At 40.3% G+C, this 21140-nt stretch overlaps 3 protein-coding genes across 3 annotated transcripts; 1 reads left to right on the top strand and 2 right to left on the bottom strand.

The window, feature by feature from the left end:
• Positions 1-63: 63 nt before the first annotated feature.
• Positions 64-5293, bottom strand: lap3 (leucine aminopeptidase 3). Its single transcript, XM_088420499.1, has 12 exons — positions 5096-5293; positions 4863-4978; positions 4338-4392; positions 3993-4258; positions 3738-3902; positions 2733-2891; positions 2534-2658; positions 1762-1850; positions 1549-1651; positions 737-816; positions 545-657; positions 64-452 (listed from the first exon to the last, which is right to left on the bottom strand). Exons 1-12 carry the CDS (start codon positions 5189-5191, stop codon positions 266-268), a joined length of 1554 nt encoding a protein of 517 aa, XP_088276625.1. The 5' UTR covers positions 5192-5293; the 3' UTR covers positions 64-265.
• A 676-nt stretch (positions 5294-5969) lies between these two features.
• Positions 5970-7722, bottom strand: clrn2 (clarin 2). Its single transcript, XM_088420208.1, has 4 exons — positions 7684-7722; positions 7218-7583; positions 6670-6849; positions 5970-6362 (listed from the first exon to the last, which is right to left on the bottom strand). The coding sequence occupies exons 2-4, from the start codon at positions 7468-7470 to the stop codon at positions 6094-6096; spliced, it is 702 nt and encodes a 233-aa protein (XP_088276334.1). The 5' UTR covers positions 7471-7583; positions 7684-7722; the 3' UTR covers positions 5970-6093.
• Positions 7723-8616: 894 nt separating this feature from the next.
• Positions 8617-20923, top strand: tapt1b (transmembrane anterior posterior transformation 1b). The gene is made up of 14 exons (XM_088420217.1): positions 8617-8789; positions 9083-9213; positions 10337-10455; positions 11359-11521; positions 11603-11738; positions 12885-12982; positions 13062-13131; positions 13221-13301; positions 14226-14335; positions 14903-14962; positions 16104-16172; positions 16251-16327; positions 16412-16587; positions 17554-20923. The coding sequence occupies exons 1-14, from the start codon at positions 8618-8620 to the stop codon at positions 17817-17819; spliced, it is 1728 nt and encodes a 575-aa protein (XP_088276343.1). The 5' UTR covers position 8617; the 3' UTR covers positions 17820-20923.
• The last annotated feature ends 217 nt before the right edge of the window (positions 20924-21140 follow it).

Below are 21140 nucleotides of genomic sequence, written 5' to 3'. Positions count from 1 at the left end.
CTGGACGCCACCTTAGTAGGGGCAATGTCAGAGGAATTAAACGCTCAATAAAAATACATCATATCTTGCTCAATTTCTCAATCGAGTTTCAGTTTGATTCTTTATTTTTGTTTGACAACACAAAAAAGTGATACAAATAACCAATAGGTGACATTTTACCATCATTATCTATTGTGGCTGTAGCTGGCTTGTCTTCCCAACCATGCACACCATATAAACGGATACCCAAGAGAGAAAAAAGGCATCACCGTCTTTATAAAGTTGGTCATTTATTGTTTGCCAACGTGGCCGCAAACTCCACTAATGTGCGCGTGGGCCTTCCTGACATGCCCTTCTTCAAGTACGGGATTTCGTCCTTGTTGCTCATCACTCCTGCGATGTCCAGATGAGCCCAGTGTGGGGAAGTGACAAATTCCCTCAGGAACGCCGCCGCCGTGCATGCGCCACCCGACCTACGGAGAGCCAAACCAGAGGCCGTTGGTGAATTTAAGCCTCCCTGTATTTCTGTTTTTGCTGCATTATTGGCGCTAGGCAATATACGTACCTGCTGTACTTGCCGATGTTGTTGAGGTCGGCCAGCTGACAATCTGTCACCTGCCTGGTGTAATGTTGGAACAGAGGCATCCGCCACACTCGATCGCCGGTCACGATACTAGCCTGTACAAACAAGGCGTACTTTTTGTCAACATCAATTCTTCTGAGATACTGTATGTGTGTGTGTATGAGAGAGAAAAACCTTGTGCAGCTGCTCCCACAGCCAATCAGAATTGGTGAAGACTCCAGTTGCCGCTGAGCCTAGTGCGACGTCCATTGCACCTTAGAATACACATGAACACAGTCTTACTCGTGCTGTTGAAGGGAATCATTACCAATCACATCGCCAAATTAACAGCTTCAAAAGAGGGTGAGTGAAGGCTCAAGGTATCAGATAATCTAATTTAATTGCTTTAATGCTGTGACAGGAAGCTTACTTTTTAAAAATTAAGAGCAAATTAATTGCACCATGAAGCAAGTTCATGCAAAATTGTGGGATAGTGACTTTCTTTGTTAATTTTTGTTTATTGTGATGTGCAATGTTATTAGCAATGACATTATATATATATATATATATATATATATATATATATATATATATATACATACATACATATACACACACACACACACACACACATGTATGTATGAGATAATACAAGAGAGTTTCTCCAAGTATCAGCCAACCTAATTTCATGGTTTCAATGCTGTGGCAGGAAGATTTTGGTTTTCAAATTTAGAGCAAATTAAATGGAACATGGAGAAAGTTAATTCAAAATTGTGGGATAGTGCCTCTTTTTTGTTCAATGTCATTATGATGTGCAATATGAAACGAGAGATTTTTGTTGTACTTGCTAAACGTTTGATCAATTTGATCATCAATTGCTAGTTTACGGATCAATTAATTTTGAAGGCTCTGTTGAGACTGTTTTGGTGCATCCTGCTATGATTGGTGTGTTGGTGTTGTTCGTTGAGTTTTGAGGGTAGAGGTGTCGGGGAACCCGGAAATCTCACCTGTAAGCGTAGCGACATTGACGACTGCTCTGGGGTTGAACGTATGCGCGTAACAGAGCGCGTCAGCGAGGATAAGTCGGCCTTCTGCATCGGTGTTATCCACCTTTTTATATGCATATAAAAAAGCATGTTAGCTTTCCACAGTGAAGGTTTAACTTCCATTTTTATATATATATATATTTGAATAACATTGCTCCAAATAGTCCAACCAACCTGGATTGTTTTCCCATTCTTTGCCGTTACGACATCACCGGGTTTAGTTGCCTTGCCGCTGGGCATGTTTTCACACAGCGGAGCCAAGCCTGGTGGGGAAAAAAAAAAAAAAAAAAAGTAGGATACCACAAAAAACACTTTTTATACAAAAAGTAAACAAAACAAACCAAAATATTCCATGACTATTCCCCTCATGTAAAAATGAAAACCTGTACATTACACTATGTACTCTGACCCCTCCTATCAGAATCTGCACTCAAAAATATATATAAGTGTACGATTTTGAAAAGGGAGGTGAAAAGTCGACCAAGTTGGGTAAATCGCCTTTAAAAATAGGGCAGCTAAAAATATACACCCGAAGCTTCAAGGAACCATGTTTGTGCGGCAGTTTTCTATATGGAGCATTCTTCGGAGGGGTACGTGAGATTTGTGAACCGCTACATAACTTGAAATTTTCACGTCCAATCGATACCTTGAAAAACATATTTTGCTGTATGCCGTGGACTGAAAATGACATAATCTGTAGTCAGGGCTCATCTTTCGAAAGTCCCATGACCAAAAACAGGCGACCCATGATTGTGGAAAATGTGTTTTAAATGTTTTAACCGGACATGAAAATGATGAAAACATCACAATTACACAAAATTTGAACTATTTAAGTGCTGAGACTGGATAAATAAATATCCCTCAGAGATTTGAAACTGCGAAAATGTACAGTAAACTAAGTCTCCATCAATCATCGAACATTTCAAAAACAGAGAACAAGGCTCACCTATGATGTTGATGGGCAGCTTTAGGGCTGCCGCCGTGACGAGCGCGGCGCACACGGTGGCGGCTCCGCCCATGTCGGCTCGCATCATATCCATGGAAGCGGAAGGCTTCAAAGAAATGCCGCCACTACAAAGAGGAGGCAATCGAAACGCAAAATGAAATGAGGCGTCTCATTAAGATTGTCTTGGTGGCGGTCTAACCTGTCAAAGGTGATGCCCTTTCCGACCAGAAGCAGAGGGGCCTGGGCTCCATCCGGCGAGCCGTTGTAGTGCAGCTCCAGGAAGACAGGGGGCTCTTCCGAGCCTTTGGCCACACTGAGAAAGGCTCCCATTCCTTGCTCCTCCATCCATTCCTGAGATCTGAGGAGAGGAAATAGTCAAGTACGCAAAACAGGTGATTTAGACGATTTCACCCTAAAGTATAACTCAACTAACGAACTCAATATCTATTTAAAACTGTTTTGGCCTATTTATTTTGGGTGGCTTTCGGAAGAATACATTAAAAAATAGAAAAGCTCCAAACCGAATTTAGATTTCCTAAAATGGATTGACGTGGCCTTAATTAAAGGGATACATATTTAGCCATCTTCAGCAGAAAAAAAAAAGTCAATGTTGTCTGTCATTAATTTGACAACTAAATTCATGTTTTATGTGCAAAGGATAAGCAGTCGAGATAATGGATGGAGGGATGGAATCGATAACACACATTTTTCTGTCTCGGAGCTCAGGAAACAACCAATCAAAGCTCACCTGTTTTCTGGGATTCATCAAGTGAAAATTTGCAAGGTGAGCTGTGATTGGTGGTCACCTGAGCCTTTAGCACATGTGTGCAATATCATTTTCATTGGACATAATTAAAGGTAATAATTGTAAATAATATAGTTATCAAATTAATTGTGGGCAAAATATTACCCTTTTATTGCCCATAATGGCTGAAAAAGTAATTTTTCCATTAAGGCCACTTTATTCTATTATAGGAATACGATTTACGAGATTTTGAGCTTTATGATTATTCAACTTATTAAATACACCAAAAATTAAATGGTAAAAATCAAAGGGATCTTAAAAAGGTATCAACAGCATTGCATTTTATGAACATGTGAAGAGTAATGACAAAATGAACAGGAATGCAAAAATGTGCCTGATAAATACGCGAAGAAGCCCATGCATACTAGTAAAAACACGAATCAGCAATAAATATTATACCTCTTGTGGACTACCACCCGGTCTCCGTACGGCGCCAGCCGCTCCTCAATGGTTTTGGCGAAAGCAGTGGGAGTGATGTGATTGGCTGGGGCTTCCATAAGGAGGCGGGCTAGGTTTTGACCTTCGGCGTACACCACTCCTTTCTTCCACGCTGCGACTTCAGCGCTAAATGCAACCATGCACACAGAAAGATGCATTTTAAACATATGCTTTTCCTCTCTGCGGTTAAGTAGAACTATGACAACCGATACCAACCTGGCGTGAGGCTGCACAGTCAATTTGGACTTTTTCTTGGATTTCAGCAGGTCGTACTGAAAAAGACCCAGGAAGGCACCCTCTGCTGCCGCCTGAGGGTCACCGCAGCCGTCCACCTCCACGTGGTTCACCTCCAGGTCCTGAAGAACCCTGCAGCCAGCTGACACGGCCGTGCGGATGTTCTCCTTGGTGGAATCCCAGTTCTCCGCCCCACACACGCCCGCCGTCAGGTCGTCGAGACCGACCACGGCAACACACGGAAAGTCCTGGATGACAAACAGCCGACAAGTGATTACTTCCGTTGCTTCCAGTGTGTTTGTCTTCAACAAACTTAGAATGACCTACTTGATGCACACCATAGAATACTCTGCTTTTACCCTTCTTGAGAGACGGTCCAGAACTGCAGACAGAGATTTTGGTTTAGATTGTTGTCTTTGCAAAACGAAGAAAAAAACAAATACGAGTAAAAACATTTGACGAGGCACCAATACCGAGAAGCAAAATTTTATGCCATTACGTCTTGTAATTGTGCTGAAAATGTGCTTGAATCTCAGTCACTGTCTGAGAAGAGTTCACTGTCCACTTTACAGAGCACAATTCATAGTCAATTCAATGTTTGGTAATCCAGGTTCTTGAAGTATCACGTGCTCCCTTCATATTTATTAAACGAGGCAAAAAAAAAGTCTAATCGGCTTTGCATTTTACGTTTAAAATATATATATTTGCCTGTTTTTTCTGCTTTTGCAGCGTTTTAAGTGTAGTTTTTTTTGTGTACAGTATTACGCAGTCATGCTGTAAATGATACGAATACAAAATGTCGTGACTAAAGGTGACCAATTACTTATGTGAAAAGTAAATAAAAAAACAAACATTTTCAGCAATTCCGACAGCTTTCCAGACACTTTGCGATCAAAACCTTCCGCTGCCTCCGTCAAATGAAGGCTGTCCTTCTCTCCTTTCTTTTCGAAAACTCCCAGCACCAAACCCTGCGGAGGCGGAAAACAAGTTAATTATGAAAAAAAGGACGGTTTGGAAAAAGACACGGGCGGAGAAAAAAAGTTTCGGTAATGCCGTTGTCTATGCAGACTTCTCCGGCCACTCACTTTTCTTTCCATCTGGAGACGTTTCGAGGTACAAAATGTCCGACAACGGCTGGTCCGCGAGAGTGCCAGCACGGCAGCTCTCCTCATAAGGAACATATTCGATATCTCGATATCATGTGTAGGGGCAAAGTACAAAACTATAACAGTACGCGGCGTTAAAGGTCGCACACATGAGCTAAGATACCAGAAGAGAGCGGTAGGCGCTGTGTAATGACGTCATTGACAAGCGACGCTGTCAAATGACCAAATAAAAAGTACAATAATTAACAATAATAACATATTATGCGTTTTATTAGTTTAAATGTAACACCCTGGCCACTTCAGTGAAAAATATCTGGCTAAACTCTTGAAAAGAACAACAACAACAACAATGACGATAATAATAATAATAATAATAATAATAATAATTTAAAAAAAAAAAAAAACAACACCACCGTAACAATAATAATAGGTGACTGATAACACATAGAAAAAGGCTGGAATTTGAAACCCAAACTGCAGAAATTAAAGTTAGAGGTGGTCAGAAGTCGTACTGGCAGTGCAATTAAGATAAAGTGAGTAATGCAAACACTTCTATTTTGAACATGTCAAAAATGATAACGTTACAGAATGTGCTTCCTTGGCCATTTAAAGTGGTAAACCACTAATGATCTAATTGACATTTATTTTATAAGACACACAGAAGCAATTGGGGAGAAATAGCCTCAATAAATGCTAAATCTAAATGTATACTCATGCAAAACAAATGTCGTTTACAGCATCGGTACAGAGTATGAACAACATGCAAAACTACATGAAAAAGAGGAGTTCTTTTTTACGTTTTCAATGACATCTAATGTAATCCTGTGAACATAAGAATTAATATTGGCCATCATGTTCTTATTGTAGTCTTCAGATCATGAGCGTGATCCTTCAGTCCCTCTACAATTTTGATAAAACGTCATGTCTACTTGGCAAGTTTCTCGAGTGCAAACAATCACTGGCATCAACTTTAACTGTCAGTAGAGCAGGTCCAGAGAGGAGATGGTGGGCTGTTCAGGCATCTTGACCTCCGGTTTGGGGAGTTTGATACGGCTCATGGCGACCACGGCGCATACGGTCAAGTGAGTGGTCGCGCTGGCCACGCTCAGCCAGAAAGACCAGTCAACCGCGTCGTCCAAGACAACCAAAGCAAAGAGGTTCTCCCGGTAGTTAACCACACGCTCGGTGAGATTGTGGTGCCTCACGGCTGCCAGGAAGCAGAGGGCGGCCAGGGTGGCGAACACAGCTGGAGTCACAATGTGGGAAATTATTCATGGTAAACAGGACAGAAGGATTTTGAAAAATGACGCAAAAGCATTTTGTTTATCTTCATTATTACAAATATGTGATTATGGAAACAGAGGGACAGATGTGAACATGATCTCCTTCAAATGCTTACTTTACATGGACATATAAATGGACAAATATTTATATTTCGTTTGTAAGTGAATGGACAGATATGTGGTCTACGAATTCTACCCGGCAACTAGTGACGATACAAAAACAGCTTTATTACATGACATTATGATGGAAACAATGCCAGCGTCACGTACCGGCGATGGCATTCCACAGGTAGAGTCCCTTGTGACCCTTGATGCTCTGGTAGGGGACCTTTCGTGCGTTGTAAATACTGAAAGACAGACTGACCAGCGCAAAGAACATGGCCGCCAGCAGGAAGAGGATCACCATCATGTGAAGGCCGCCGTTCAATGTGCGCACCAGGTTTGGGAAAACTAAAGTACACACAAACAATGGGTTACTTTCATTTAAAAAAAAGCCTACTAGATAAAGTTTTTAAAGGTACTTGAAATAGTGGCAGGTGTTGATTGTCATGAATTTGAATGTTGTCTTCAGAACACAGCCACATTCACATTTATAAGAGGGCGTGTACACTTGTGCAACCTTGCTACCGGAGTTTTTTTCTTTTTTTAAGGTGTTGTTTTTCAATTTGTCAAGTTACACGGGTAAGGCAGAGGCACCGCCACGGGGGTACCAATGGGTGGCCATGACCACCCATATAAATTTGCTGGCTGGACAATCGAATTGGATTTCAAAGTTTGCCTTGCACGCAACTTATGCTTGAAAGGTGTTCTTTGCTTACTGTGGATTTTGGAGCGCCTGGTCCCAAGGCCGCATTTCTTGGTCTTCCCTCCTCGGAATAGACCGTAGTAGACGTCCCCGGTAAACATCTCCAGTTCCGGATGGGACGCGTTGACGATGTCTACGCCGGTTTTGCACAGGATGCGCCCTGTGACCCAGCGCTCGGTGGACAAGGCCACTAGCAGGAGGACCACGGATCCAAAGCAGAGCACCGAGGCCGCCGAGAAGCTTATCCGTTTCCAAAGCGACGGCATCCTATGACGACCCGCTGTGCGTGTCGCCCCGGGAGAGGGAAAACCGCGCCGGGCAGCGACCGCAGCCGAGCGCCGCCGGCCACCTCCTGCATCGGTTCATCCGGCGGGTCGAACTAGAAAAGAAGAATTGTCGTCATAAAATGTGAGGTGGTTGGCACGCTCGTAACTAGGGAGGGAGAAACCGAATCTATGGCGGTCAAAGGGATCTTTTACTTGGGAGAAACTCTATCCTGCCCGCCTTCCCTGCTGTTCTTCATCCGAAGCAATAAATAGCAAATTGCCTTTGGGAGGAGTCTAATTGGTGACCTTTCACGGCCCTGATATAAAAATCACATATGCATGGGTAATAGAGTTCACATAAATCCCCCAAAGGTTACGAGTCAACCGTTCCCCCGACCCTCCATTTAGGAAATGTATGCACTGAAATTACCGGCATTCTATAGCAGGAGTGTGCAAAGTGTCATTTTATATTATAATATTATATTATTATATTATATAGTTTTATATATATATATATATATATATATATATATATATATATATATATATATATATATATATATATATATATATATATATATATATATATATATATATATATATATATATATATATATATATATATATATATATATATATATATATGTGTATTCATGGATTATTCGTAATTGCATCCGTCTATATATGTATGCCTAGAAAGAGTGGAGTGCTAAAGTAATCAATTACTTTTGGTAACTAAGAAATACATTTACCAATCACTTCATACATTAAATTTATCTATCTATCTATCTATCTATCTATCTATCTATCTATCTATCTATCTATCTATCTATCTATCTATCTATCATTTCATAATAATTACTCATTACTTTATATATACAAGTTAGAATCAAGCTAAATAAATACAATTGTTGAAGTTTAAACAAAAGCAAGGCTACCTCGTGATTTTTTTTACATTCTTAACCATTTTTTCGGAATTCTCAGATTTGTCAATTCATAAAAATACTTTAAGAAGTAAAAACATAAATGCGAGCTGTAATAAAAGTTAACTTGTGATACTGTACTGGGCCGCCGCAGCGTGTCACCGTGTGTGCGGTGACGTCACGGTGTGACGCACGACGTCAGTCTCCCAGGCGGCGCTGAAAAGATGGCGGACTCGCAGGCGACGGGTCTGGCGGACGATGCCGAGAAGGGGGACGGGGAGGGAGGCGGCAAAACGTTGAGGACAAGCAGGGGCAAGTGGAAAGACAGCGGCACGGATAGCCTCCGGTTCAGCGACAAAAATGGCAGCGGGAAGTCGAAGAAACACAACCTGTCAGGTGGGAAAGCTAGTCAGTATGACCGCGATAGCAAGCCGCCGGAGGGGCTGTTGTTGTCGGGCGCGTTAAGGAGGCGATCCGGGAGGGGGGAACCCGATGCGTGGTTAACAGCAAATGTCTTTAAACGTCATGTTAGCATCCTGTTGGTTATACAGCAGTTACAACATTCTGACGCCCAACGACTTTGCAAATTGTACTGTTTATTGTTTGTGCCCAGTAGCTTGTTGTGTAGTGTAAACAAACGTGCAACCTTTGTCATAAAATTGACTCCGTTTTGCATATCGTGTCTGCAGATTTATCCCTGGTCAGGTTTGTAACCACCGAGCTTACCAGGGGCTACTTCCTGGAGCACAACGAGGCCAAGTACACCGAGCGCAGGGAAAAGGTCTACACCTGCCTCCGCATCCCTAAGGAGCTGGAGAAAGTGAGCCAAAACTTTAGATAAAGTGAACAACTCTTATACAGTATTGTGTTTCCAGGACATTTATTATATGCTCTGAATGTCATTAATTGAATTTGATGCCTGTATACAGTTAGTATGGAATGCTAATTGACAAAATTGTTTTGGCTGTCAGAATCTTTGCGTCACTAAAATGACTACTTTCCACCTCGCACTAAGCACTTCACGGCGACTCAAGGCAAAAGTTTTTGAGACGTCCGAGAGCTATGACCGCTGCATTAAATAAAATCATGAGTTTACTCAGATGTATCGAAACCAGGGGTGTCCTTTTTCCTTTGAGAGCCGCATACAGAGAAGCAGAAAGATGCAAGGGCCACTTGCTCTTTTTTTTTATTTACAATAAAAAAAATCAAATCGAGCACGTATTTGCACATTTTCTGTGTAATTATTACATAGATATCAGATTTTTTTTACACTTATCACATTGCCTATCATCAAACATTTTTATTACTTATTAAAATGTATTTTTAGTATGTGCTTCGACCGCTGAAATGGAAGACGACGGGCCACAAATGGCCCACCACCTGTAGTTTGGACACATACAAATTTTTTTCACTTATTGTCTAGAGCACAGGTGTGGAACTCCAGTCCTCGAGGGCCGGTATCCTGCATGTTTTCAAACCTTTTCCCTCAAAAACACCTGATTCAAATGATTGGGATCATTTTGAAGCTCCCGCAGAGCTTGCTAATGAGCTAATTATTTGAATCAGGTGTGTTGGGGAAAGAAAACCGGAAAACATGCAGGATGCCGGCCCTCGAGGACTGGAGTTCCACACCTATGGTCTAGAGCTTTAATAAAGTTGTTCTCCAGCTATTTTCAACACAACTTTTGCTAAAAATAACAGAGCAATAGTATTAATTTATAAAAAAAACAGTGGCACAACACAAGATTTACATCATTTGCTGCTGGTTGCTAAGCAACCAAACAGGAAGTAGCCTGGTGTCTTTTTTTCTGCTTGTTTGGTCATGAGATTGTCTGTTAAAACAGAGAGGGTGTGTGGCTCTGTAGCACATATACAGTACATGGTTCTGTTCAACGTTTAAAACCATTTTGGTCCTTGTCTTTTATTTCTTTTTTTTTTTTTAGTTGATGACTTTTGGGTTCTTCCTCTGCCTGGATGCCTTCCTCTACATCTTCACGCTATTGCCCCTCAGAGTGCTGCTGGCCCTCCTGCAGCTTCTCACACTGCCATGCTGTGGTCTTGGGTAACAAACAAAAAAAACATTACTCTATTATTGCAATATATAGAGAGTGAGTCAAAAATGTGGTAACAAATTCACATGGTCTCACACATTAAAAGGTCAAGAAATTCAAGTTTTTAATTTGAGAATGCATGCATAGCTGGCAACGAAGGTCATAAAGTATCATTCGCATGATAAAATTAACTGAGAAAATATTCAAAACTTCCTGTTTCTACTTTGACAAATCTAAAATCTGAAATTTTAAAATGTTAAAATTTCACTTTGAATTAAAATTTCTCCTGTAATGGACTTTATTATTAATTTACAATGAAAAAAAAAAAGCATTGAATCTGAAGACATTTCCAAACTTTGGACTTATACTGCATGTATTGAGCTTGATGTGTTTCAATACATTTATCGAATCAAATAATAACACAAATAATAACGAAACAATTTTACAATAACCAATATTATCATGCATACATTTTAGTTAATTTCAAATCGGACGGTGGTTCAGTCTGCACGTTTCTTCTATTGAAAATAAACCCTCAAACTCATTCCGTTACGGTAATTATTTTAAATAAGAATACGGCCTACATAAAAATGCACATCGAGGCGTCAAAACTTAGCTTATGTGGCTGACAGTTCAATGGCATCAAATTAAAAATAATTTCAATTTTTTTAAATGACTGTATATAGGACACAACTTTGACCTTTGTTTTTGGGGAAAAAAGTGAGTCTTATACCTGGGGATTTAGGTATAAATTGTTCGCCAAATCCGGTACTACTTTATTATACTGACACGTCCCTCCATTCGTAAAACTGAAGAGATGAAACAGTTGAAGTTCAAGTGTGTCAACTGAAATTTGGAGTCCATTTTTCTTCATTTCCTGTAAAGGCAGTAGCTAACCCGGTATTGTGCTCTAGTGGTGGGCGCCTCCTGCAGCCGGCCCAGGTGTGCGATGTCCTCAAAGGCTTTATCATGATCCTGTGTTACTCCATGATGAGCTACGTAGACTACGCCATGATGTACCACCTCATCCGAGGCCAATCCGTCATCAAGCTGTACATTATCTACAACATGCTGGAGGTACTCCCGGAATGATAATCGTCACGGTGACGGCCTCCTCTCATCGTCTCCTGTCCATTCTGTTCCTTCTTTTTTTAATAGGTGGCCGACCGACTTTTCTCGTCATTCGGACAGGACATTCTGGATGCGCTGTACTGGACGGCCACAGAGCCCAAAGAGAAGAAGCGGGCCCATATCGGTGTTATCCCACACTTCCTCATGGCTGTGCTCTACGTCTGTATCCTTTGCTCCAAGCGATTCTTAAATGGAGATACGTGAAAGCGCTTCAGAGGCGTGTGAGGTGTAAACAGAGTTTCTGCATTTCTCGAAAAGTCTAATTAGGGGTGGACTTTAAAAACAGTTTGATAAAAAAAAAAAAATATGTGTCCCAAATCTCTGCTTTAAACGGACCTTTCTTGCAGACTTACGCAATGTTCCAGTAGCGGCATGGGAGAAAGCCCCCCCCCCCCAATCTACATTTTCAATTAAAAAAAAATAAGGTGCGTGGACAAAATAATGATTAGTTCTCGCAGTAGTACTTTGCGGAAAAAAAATACATATGCAAAAACCATCTTGACATACGGTTCCATTAATTGTCATGGTGCACCACCTAGTGGCCGGATGGCTTAGAAACACTTACTGATTTAGTAATTAGCATGCCTTCATTAAACACAATATTAGCACATGGAGCTTCCCAAAATCAGGGAAAGAACTTCCCAAAAAGGTCCAGTCACTTTAAACAATATATAATGTCTCTGTTTTAGGTGTTCAAATTTTAACCAAATAATATTAATGAGTAATTATATATACTCACCTCTACTCACATTCAATGTGAATACATTATCAAAAAAAATCAACTCACATTCAACCTTCTTGAAGTATTTTCAAAAAATATTGGGGAGGTCTATGACTCAATCATTTGATGGATTAATCAATAGGATAATCAAATGAATAAATGTTAATCAAATAACAATAATAATGATGATAATGAGTAATTAAGTATATCCACACCCCTTTACTCAAGTTCAACATGAATATATTATAAAAACAAAAAAGTAACCAACTCGCATTCAACTTTAGTAGGTTATTTTCAAAGCAATTGGGTGGGCCTGTTACTCGATCATTCTACTTATTCATGAACTGGATCATCGATTTTGCTCTTTATCTCCCTGACTGCTCAGAACATAAGGAACGCATGCTCAATATAGCTCCGCAGCTTGATAATTGAGCTTCAACTACAAATATATACTTCATCGTTAAAAATAAAAAAAACAATCCATTCTGTTTCACCCGATAACCATAAACTGAAAGTCAAATCACTAGTGTTTTGTTTGTTCTCTTATTGTGTGTGGCGTTATTTCCCCCTCAATGTGCTCGATCTTAGTTCTCCACGCCATCCTCATCATGGTCCAGGCCACCACCCTCAACGTCGCCTTCAACTCCCACAACAAGTCACTCCTCACCATCATGATGTCCAACAACGTGAGTCGTCCCACTCACCACCAATGACGGTGCACGTTTGGCTTTAATTTAGAGACGGTGACTTACGTTTTCCTCGTAGTTTGTGGAAATCAAAGGAAGCGTGTTCAAGAAGTTTGAGAAGAACAATCTTTTCCAGATGTCAAATAGCGGTAAGCGGATCCATGCACACAATGACGTCAAATAGCAAACTGAAGGAGACGCAAAGATGAATCCGGGCTCTTTTTTTTTTCTACTGTAGACATTAAAGAGAGGTTCACCAACTACATCCTCCTACTTATCGTTTGCCTGAGGAACATGGAGCAGTTCTCCTGGAATCCTGGTAACCACGCTTGACCATTTGTGCAGCATGATCATACTTGAATGGCCATGAGCATTGTGCTGCCTCTTCTGATGTCTGTTTCTTTCAAGTTCACTCAGATGGAGTTTTATCACACGTTTTCATAGAGGAGAAAGAATACATGGATTCAGATATCGTTATTAGGGTTAAACCAGTATGTATTTTTTTTATTATAAATACAAATTATCGGTATTGAGCCTATCCCTGGCCTTATTTCAAGATATCTGTCCTCGCAATGTCATACCAGCTCTCTTGGAGTAGTTGTGTGATCGCAAACTAGAAGATACAAATGAGAAGAAGAATAAAATTGTCATTCATTTAAAAAAATGCCGTATTGGAATAGGTAGGTCTTTTTTAATGCTTTGTCATAATTTCTTGTGCCTTAAAAGTAATAATGGTACTGGTATCGTGATGAATTCAAGATTGAGTAATGTGGTTCATATAAGTATTTGTAAAAAAAAAAAAAAAAAAAGTGGTATAGAACAGCCCTAATACAATTTAAACACTATAAGATTAAGTGTAATAAAACCTAGTGACGTCCGATACCATTATTTTCAGACCGATACCAGTAAGACGATCAGTAGCTTTTTCCATGAAATTTCACAAAATTCATGGCAATTAAAAAAAAAATCTTTCCTATTTGTAGTCATTAGTTTGAGATTGCGAAACTTCTTCAATAGTGTGGCTGATCCCAGTAGTGAGTACCAATACCTTGAAACATAGAGTTATCGACCCGATGTGATAATTTGTAACGGTACTCGCTTCTCCCTAATTTTTGTATATGTTTTGGGAAAAAAAGTTTAGATGCCACAATCTTTGCTTCGTGTTATGTTAATAAGTTTAAAAAAAAAATCATCTTACGTTTGCCAAGCGCTAATGATCTCGGTGCTGTTGTTCTTCTTTCAGACCACTTGTGGGTGCTGTTTCCCGACGTGGCCATGGTGATTGCCTCCGAGGTGGCGGTGGACGTGGTCAAGCACGCCTTCATCACCAAATTTAACGACATCAGCGCCGACGTGAGTGCCTTTCACGCGGAAGTAGCCCGGCTAAGGCGGGATTTTGCGAATAAACAACAGATTTTGTCATCGTCAGTGTGCACCTTTGACGGGTGGCAGCACAATTATGCAATGGCCGCCAGTGACACAGGAAGGGATTAGCCCCTTTATCTTCAACACTGTCAAAGCTAATCACTAAAATCTCTCTGACTATAAAACCTGTAGACCACAGGTGCCAAACCCTAGTCCTAGAAGGCCCAGAATTCCTCCATCTTTTTAAACCTTCTCTCTCAAACACAACAGATTCAAATGATGAGGATCATTTTCAAGCTCCTGCGGCTCTTGCTAATAAGGTCATTATTCGAATCAGGTGTTTTGAGGAGAGAAAACCGGAAAACATACGGGATACCGGCCCTCCAGGACTGGTTTGAAACAGTGGTTGAATCTTACTTTGCCTCAGCAGGGAACAATGGTTTTCAGATGGCATTTTGGTTTAAGGAGCATCGCAGGGCAGATGTGGTTACCACTTTGTTGGCGCCACTGAATTACTTGATATATTTTCATGTCTTTCCTACGTTTACCTCACAGGTTTATGGGGAGTACCGAGCCAGTCTCGCCTTCGACCTGGTCAGCAGTCGACAGAAAAACGTGAGCTGTCACTAAATATTTGAAATCCGGTATATTATTTTCATGTAAACCATAGATTTCCCCTGTGCAATGAACTTGGCATTTTCCGGTTCACGCACTATAAAAAACTGCTTTTTCAAAAGTAGCACAACTTTGGTGGAATCGCTTATACGGCAGAACCAAATAACCCATTTTTGAATAATAATAATAGTAAAAAAAAATAGGATCAAATCGACCTAAGTCGTCAGATGACTCAATGTTTCACTGAACATGGGAAAATTTTACCCTGCAGTTTTAAGAATGAACACAAGGGGACTGAACCAAAAAAAGCATGCAGATTTGTTGAAGCTAACAAAATATGGGCTACCTGTTTATTTATTTATTTATTTTACAAATGCATAATAATCTTGTGGCTAGGGCTGCACAATTATGGCCAAATAATAATCACAATTATTTTTGTCAATATTTAAATCATGATTATTAATCACGATTATTCTTTGTGTTTGGTCAAACATGCCGTTTTATTGCCCTTTTTTTTTTTAAACAAGCAGTTTATAAACAAGGCTTCAAGGCTTGATACTTACAAATAATAAGAATAATAAACTAAAATGAATAAAGTAAATGATAATTAAGGCAAATGTCACCAGGGCAGCACAGCTAACTTACTTGCTTAGTGAAAACCAATGAAAAAAATGAAGCCTACTTAGTACCATGCACATTATTTACTTAAGGCAAATTTTAATCAACTAGCTGTCAAAATTTCATTTTCGGTCAATTCAACCCAAATTTATTCCAACTTTTTGCCAATTGGATTTTTCAAAATGGGTCTCAGCTGGCACGATATATATTTGGATTCAGGTGAGATACTATTTCACTCTGGTAAATAATATATTAGGGTGAGAAAAGCAAACATGTGTGAAACAGTGTCCCCTGGTGGTAATACGACAAGACGGCTTTTTAAATGTTAACACAGTATCGCCGAGGATCAGCTTAGCTAATCGTGGCAGCCAATACGATCGCGATTAAAATTCGATTAATTGCGCAGCCCTAATTGCGGCGGCTGTATTGTGCATCAATTCAAATAAGTAAGTGTACAAAAGGTGAAATTTGGTTGATAACTTTGCATTTGTGTGTGTTCAACGGTTGGTGTGGGTGTGTGCAGGCTTATACAGACTATAGCGATTCCGTCTCCAGAAGAATGGGTTTCATTCCTCTTCCTCTTGCACTGCTGGTCAGTTACCCCGATTCATCAATTTCCATATTTTGCCGCGTGTATTGTTAGTTTTATTGTATGCGTTTCTTTACCCAGCTGATCCGCGTGGTGAGCAGCTCAGTAAAGATCCAGGGCTCGCTCGCTTTGATGTGTGTGCTGCTCTTCTATTTTGGGTACACGTCTGCCTTAGCGCTCTTTTGTTTCGCGCGTGTCCTAAGAACGGCGCGTTCAGCCCACACGTCGATTTTTGTGAGCAGGCTGATCACCCTGAAGGTGCTCAACAGCATCGTCCTGCTGGGAACGTCGTGCGCTTTCGTCAAGGACGCAAATATGGAGGAGAAACTCTTCGACCCGCCACCCTCGGCCGTCTCCAGCCGCGTCAACTCTCGGGCTTACCGCGCCAAGCCTCCTCACGCCGGCGCGCCGCAGCAAGGTAGTATCAATGGCTTTCAGGTGGACTTGAACATATTATTATTTGACGGCTGTTACTACTAAATCCGCTTTGTTTTGTGCCTCATCTAATTTACGTGAAACTTAAGGAGGTTAACCCCGGCAGGAAATGTTGACTTCCCTTTTCCCTTCTAAATGCTCTCAAACCGGAGATCAGGAGGTACACCCTATGAGTGTCAAATTAGCCAATGTCAGGCTCATTAAATGCCAATCAAAGTTGGAACTAATGTCCATTTTGGACATATTGAAAACCCGATGTTTTATTGTGCATTTGCCCCGATTTTTGCAATCATTCTTTCACCAGTAACGCACGGGGCGCATTAGAAATGTTGGTGTTGACACCCCAAAACCACCAGATGGCGCTCGCGGCCACGCCTTTCGATGACTTTGATGATGGGCTTAGCCTGGACTCCCATAATGCAAAAGTCTTCAAAAGTCATCATACTCTAATTATGACATAAGAAATATTCTTATTTCAATTTTACAAACGTATAAAGATACAGCGTCGTGACTTTTGCTGTTATCGTATTTTTACAATTTTTGTACATATAGGGGGTGTAGGTTCCCCCTACACGAAAAAATTAAAATACATGTACTGTTTGGATACATGTATGGATAGAGCTGACGTCACTGAAAATTTTGAGGGGTCGAAAGTAAATGTATATTCGACGATGTTATGACCCTTTCAAAGTCAGCCCACGTTGGGTGATAATAAGGCTAGGCTAGTGATAATGGAACCACCACATCCCATCCTACAGGCCCACTATGATGGGAAAAAAGCCACATTTTGGTCACTGAAAACGGCATGATTTCATTCACACTTACTGACTATTAATTAAACTCGTCCGGTAAAATGATGATTTTTGAAACACGAGGGACGATTACCCTCAGATTACCCTCATAGGCGTTTGCGCCTAAACCATTTGATTTTTTTTTTTGTCCCCCGCAGAACCGATGAGCGATAAAGCCGGAATCCCTTTGGCGTCGGTCAGCCCGCAGCCGGCCTACGTGGCTGAGAGCGCCGCCCTCCCCACCGCCACCCTCCCGAAAAGCAACTCTGACGCCTTCATCACCACGCCCGACGAGGAGGACGACGTCATCAAGATCATCAACACGGACACGGGGCTGGAGGAGGAGGTGCTGGCGCGGCGGACCCCCAAGAAAGATTTGCTGGAGATTGACCGCTTCACCATCTGTGGCAACCGCATCGACTGAACCCCGTAACAGCGACGGCGACCAATCAGTATTTATTAATTTATTACAAACAACAAACCAGCAGAGGCTATAAGCTGTTACCGCAAGCTGGCGCAAGGAGTCCACCGGGGCTCGCTCGGACCTGCTGCCGGTTGCTGTGCGACCTGGGGGACAGAAGTCCCAGAAACCAGAGATGTAAAACGCTTAGAGTTACACATGCACTGTGTGTGTGTTTTTAAAGCACAATCCACAGTTGGCCATCGTTTTAAGAGGAAAGTAATTTCACAATTTTTTTTTTTTTTTTTACTGCGAACAAATTGAACGCTTTTCTTATCGGAAGTGGCAGACTCGTAGTAACAAGCTGGATGTTTTTAATACATGTTACTGAGTCAGTAGCCCATTTTACACCACATGAAAAATTTGTTTTGCCCTCCGAAGTCGTATCATTCTTTATGTGTAGGAGTACAGTAATCAAATAGCAAAAATATGTTTAAAAAAATCTGAGAACCATGAATAGGCTTATTTTTATTAGCAAATCCCAATGAATTCACAAATAGTGCACTTTGATATGCTGGGGGATTACTCTTGCAAATGTGCAAAAGTGACGTGGATGTGAAGGTAAAAGCTTTTTTTTCCCTCTTTGGAAAGGTGACTACATTTGGACAAAACAAGCGGGGTATACCATGTAATGGTCGCCAATCACAGGGCACCTAAAGAAAAAAGAATATTCACATCTGAACCGTTCCAGTAAGTACAGGTGTGCCCCAGGGCTCCGTCTTAGGTCCCCTGTACTTTCATCACCTAATTTCTCTTTGAAAGGCACTCATAAATAGCATTTATTATTTTTAATGTGGATAATTTATAAATGCGTTTGTTTGTTTTTTTCACTAAGTAAGCGCTCAGTTGTCTTGGTAACAATATTTATACAGGACAGATAAATAATCACAGTGTGGTATTTTTGGAAGGGCCAGTTTTGTCTATATCAAACAAGGGAACCGATGCGGAAAACGACTTTTGCCAACATGATGATCAAGGACGTAGCAAGTGTTGCTTTTTTTCTGCTAAATTACAATGAATTTGTTGATTTCATCAACAAGGACACCGTTGACATGAAAAGAAGTCCACAGAAACACTCCTAATTGGCACCACCTTGTTTTTTTTTTTGTAAATGGAAATAAGCGGAAAAAAGTTTTGGGAAATAAAAAAAAGAAAAAAACCTAACTGATATATCTGAACAGTTAAAATCGGTTTGCAGGTTAAGACTGGCTTGGGTGGAAAGAGTTAATGCATGTGGTGGGAAAAAAATGGCACATTTACTTTCAATTTCATTTTTCAAACATCTGATAATGATTTTTACCACCTTGTTGTTTTGCTTCAGCTTCGTTGGGGCAGTTTTGGCGGATTTCTGTGTGTGATAAAGGCTCATGACAACAAACACAATTTTAGCTGAACATTTTACACACCAGAACCGAATTTCCTTTCAAAGGACATTTTTTTTTTTAAGTTAACAAATGTTATATATTTGATGAGCATTTATAGGGCTTTTTCTAACAGTACCTCTATCTGTTTCTATGGCCATAAATGGGCCATCGTTAGCCCACCCTTGCTTTTAATACAGATCAACTGAATTATAAAATCTGTCGTCTTTATAGCAGGGATGTGATTTTACAGCAAGACTGCCCTCTAAATCATCATTTTAAATAATCAAATCAGCTCATTTGCCCTCGTTTCCCTCTCGCGTGCATGAGTATCCGTTTTAAGATAATATTCGTATTAAATCTCAATATGTCGAGAGCAAACTTTTGCAACTCATTCGACTGAAATCTGAAACTGGTTTTGAATAGACGTGATTATGCGCCACAATATATTGCAACTAATTCTACATCACATGAAATATTCTGTCAAAATGTGACACGTTTTGGGTTTCAATTGTTTATAAACCATCCCGCCGATTAGCGTCGCATTTTTTTTATGTACTGAATTATGTGTAACAGCATGAGGACATATTCAAAGGTCACTTTTCATTATTCCGTCTGCATTTGATTGTGAAAAAAATTTCAAATCGCAAATTAACTCTGTTGTCTCTTGTTGCATACAGTGGCTTTAAAAAGTCTACACACCTGTTCAGATGACTTCCGAAAAAAATGAGACCAAGATAAATGAATTTGAAAGCTTTGTGAACGGCTACTTTTACAAGAACTAAAAAAAAAAAAGTTTTCGATAGACTTGATGCAGATGCGTACCGTCTCGTAACTGAGAATGGTCTTCGTAGTCCGATATGTGATGACACATAAAAGACGTAGCCATTAACTGGTCTCTACCGCCACCTACTGTCTTGAGGTGAAACACGAGTCAACAAAGAATTTTCTGTTTGCTATCATAGTTTTGACCGCAACGGAATGTTGCAAAAACCGCAGGAACATTTTTCATAAATCCTATTAAAATGCATCTCAAAAATTGTAATTATAATGGTTTTATACGGTCCAAAATTTGGACAGTCATTATTTTTGTACACAAAATCTCGCATGTCCAACTGCAGTCACATAGAAATGTCAGAATCATGGAAATTTTACATGTTTTAGTCATCTGCTGGAAATTTCAGCTCCCTTGTGTTTTTTGCCCATTGATTCTTTTATGATATAAAAAAAATTAAAAGAAATTTCCATAATTTGTAACATGATGCCACAAGAGTTAAACTCATATAAAATGAGTCAACACACACTTGCTGCCAGTTAAAGTGCCTCTCATAATCCCAAATGAACTTCAACTGTTTTAGTAGGCTTTTTTTTTTTTCTTAGGTGAGGTGCACAAATGGTGCAAAAAGTTTTGAAATGATTAACCTTGGCCCTTCTTTTGTTCCCCCTCCCTCCGTGATTTCCTGGCTTCCACAATATTTCGTTAAAACCTGACATTAAAACTAGGGTGTGTAGACTTTTTTTTATGTTAACATTACCTCAAAGAATCCATCTCATCTTTTACTTTTGCTGCCTCTAATTGATTGAACAAAGTTACTGATGCTTCTTTATTTGCTTGTTCAGTGTGTGTGTGTGTGTGTGTGTGTGTGTGAGTGTGTGCATGTGAGACGTAATCTTCACAGAAGAAGAATAAAGGTTTTTGTTTTGTAATGTTTTCTGGTGTTGTTCTAGCATATGATCTGATTCTGGGTGTACCTAATCATTTGTCCCAGTGGTACAAAGCTATTTTTGCTCATGTGAAAACTGACTCGTTTCTGCCGTTATTGGGATGCCGTTTTTTGTTTGCGTTTCTCAGAAGAAGAAAAAAACAAAAACAAACACCGGGTGGTTAAAATGTTGTTTTCCCTGCCGTTAAACTTGGAGAAAA

The sequence above is a fragment of the Hippichthys cyanospilos genome, chromosome 7, assembly GCF_059441005.1.
Source record: "Hippichthys cyanospilos isolate Australia breed blue-spotted pipefish chromosome 7, RoL_Hcya_1.0, whole genome shotgun sequence".
Lineage (NCBI taxonomy): Eukaryota > Metazoa > Chordata > Actinopteri > Syngnathiformes > Syngnathidae > Hippichthys > Hippichthys cyanospilos.
This window is presented reverse-complemented; position numbering and strand designations above follow the sequence as displayed.

What these genes read in the sequence shown, in the direction of transcription:
- clrn2 (XM_088420208.1), bottom strand. Translation starts at nt 7,470, where the DNA reads ATGCCGTCGCTTTGGAAACGGATAAGCTTCTCGGCGGCCTCGGTGCTC. An exon ending in CAGGCGCTCCAAAATCCACA is followed by an intron (nt 6,850 to 7,217) that starts GTAAGCAAAGAA and finishes TGTGTACTTTAG; the next exon opens with TTTTCCCAAACCTGGTGCGC. An exon ending in CCTGTGGAATGCCATCGCCG is followed by an intron (nt 6,363 to 6,669) that starts GTACGTGACGCT and finishes TTGTGACTCCAG; the next exon opens with CTGTGTTCGCCACCCTGGCC.
- lap3 (XM_088420499.1), bottom strand. Translation starts at nt 5,191, where the DNA reads ATGTTCCTTATGAGGAGAGCTGCCGTGCTGGCACTCTCGCGGACCAGC. An exon ending in TATTCTATGGTGTGCATCAA is followed by an intron (nt 4,259 to 4,337) that starts GTAGGTCATTCT and finishes TTTGTCATCCAG; the next exon opens with GACTTTCCGTGTGTTGCCGT. An exon ending in AAGGGCATCACCTTTGACAG is followed by an intron (nt 2,659 to 2,732) that starts GTTAGACCGCCA and finishes TCCTCTTTGTAG; the next exon opens with TGGCGGCATTTCTTTGAAGC.
- tapt1b (XM_088420217.1), top strand. Translation starts at nt 8,618, where the DNA reads ATGGCGGACTCGCAGGCGACGGGTCTGGCGGACGATGCCGAGAAGGGG. An exon ending in CCATCATGATGTCCAACAAC is followed by an intron (nt 12,983 to 13,061) that starts GTGAGTCGTCCC and finishes TTTTCCTCGTAG; the next exon opens with TTTGTGGAAATCAAAGGAAG. An exon ending in GCAGTTCTCCTGGAATCCTG is followed by an intron (nt 13,302 to 14,225) that starts GTAACCACGCTT and finishes TTCTTCTTTCAG; the next exon opens with ACCACTTGTGGGTGCTGTTT.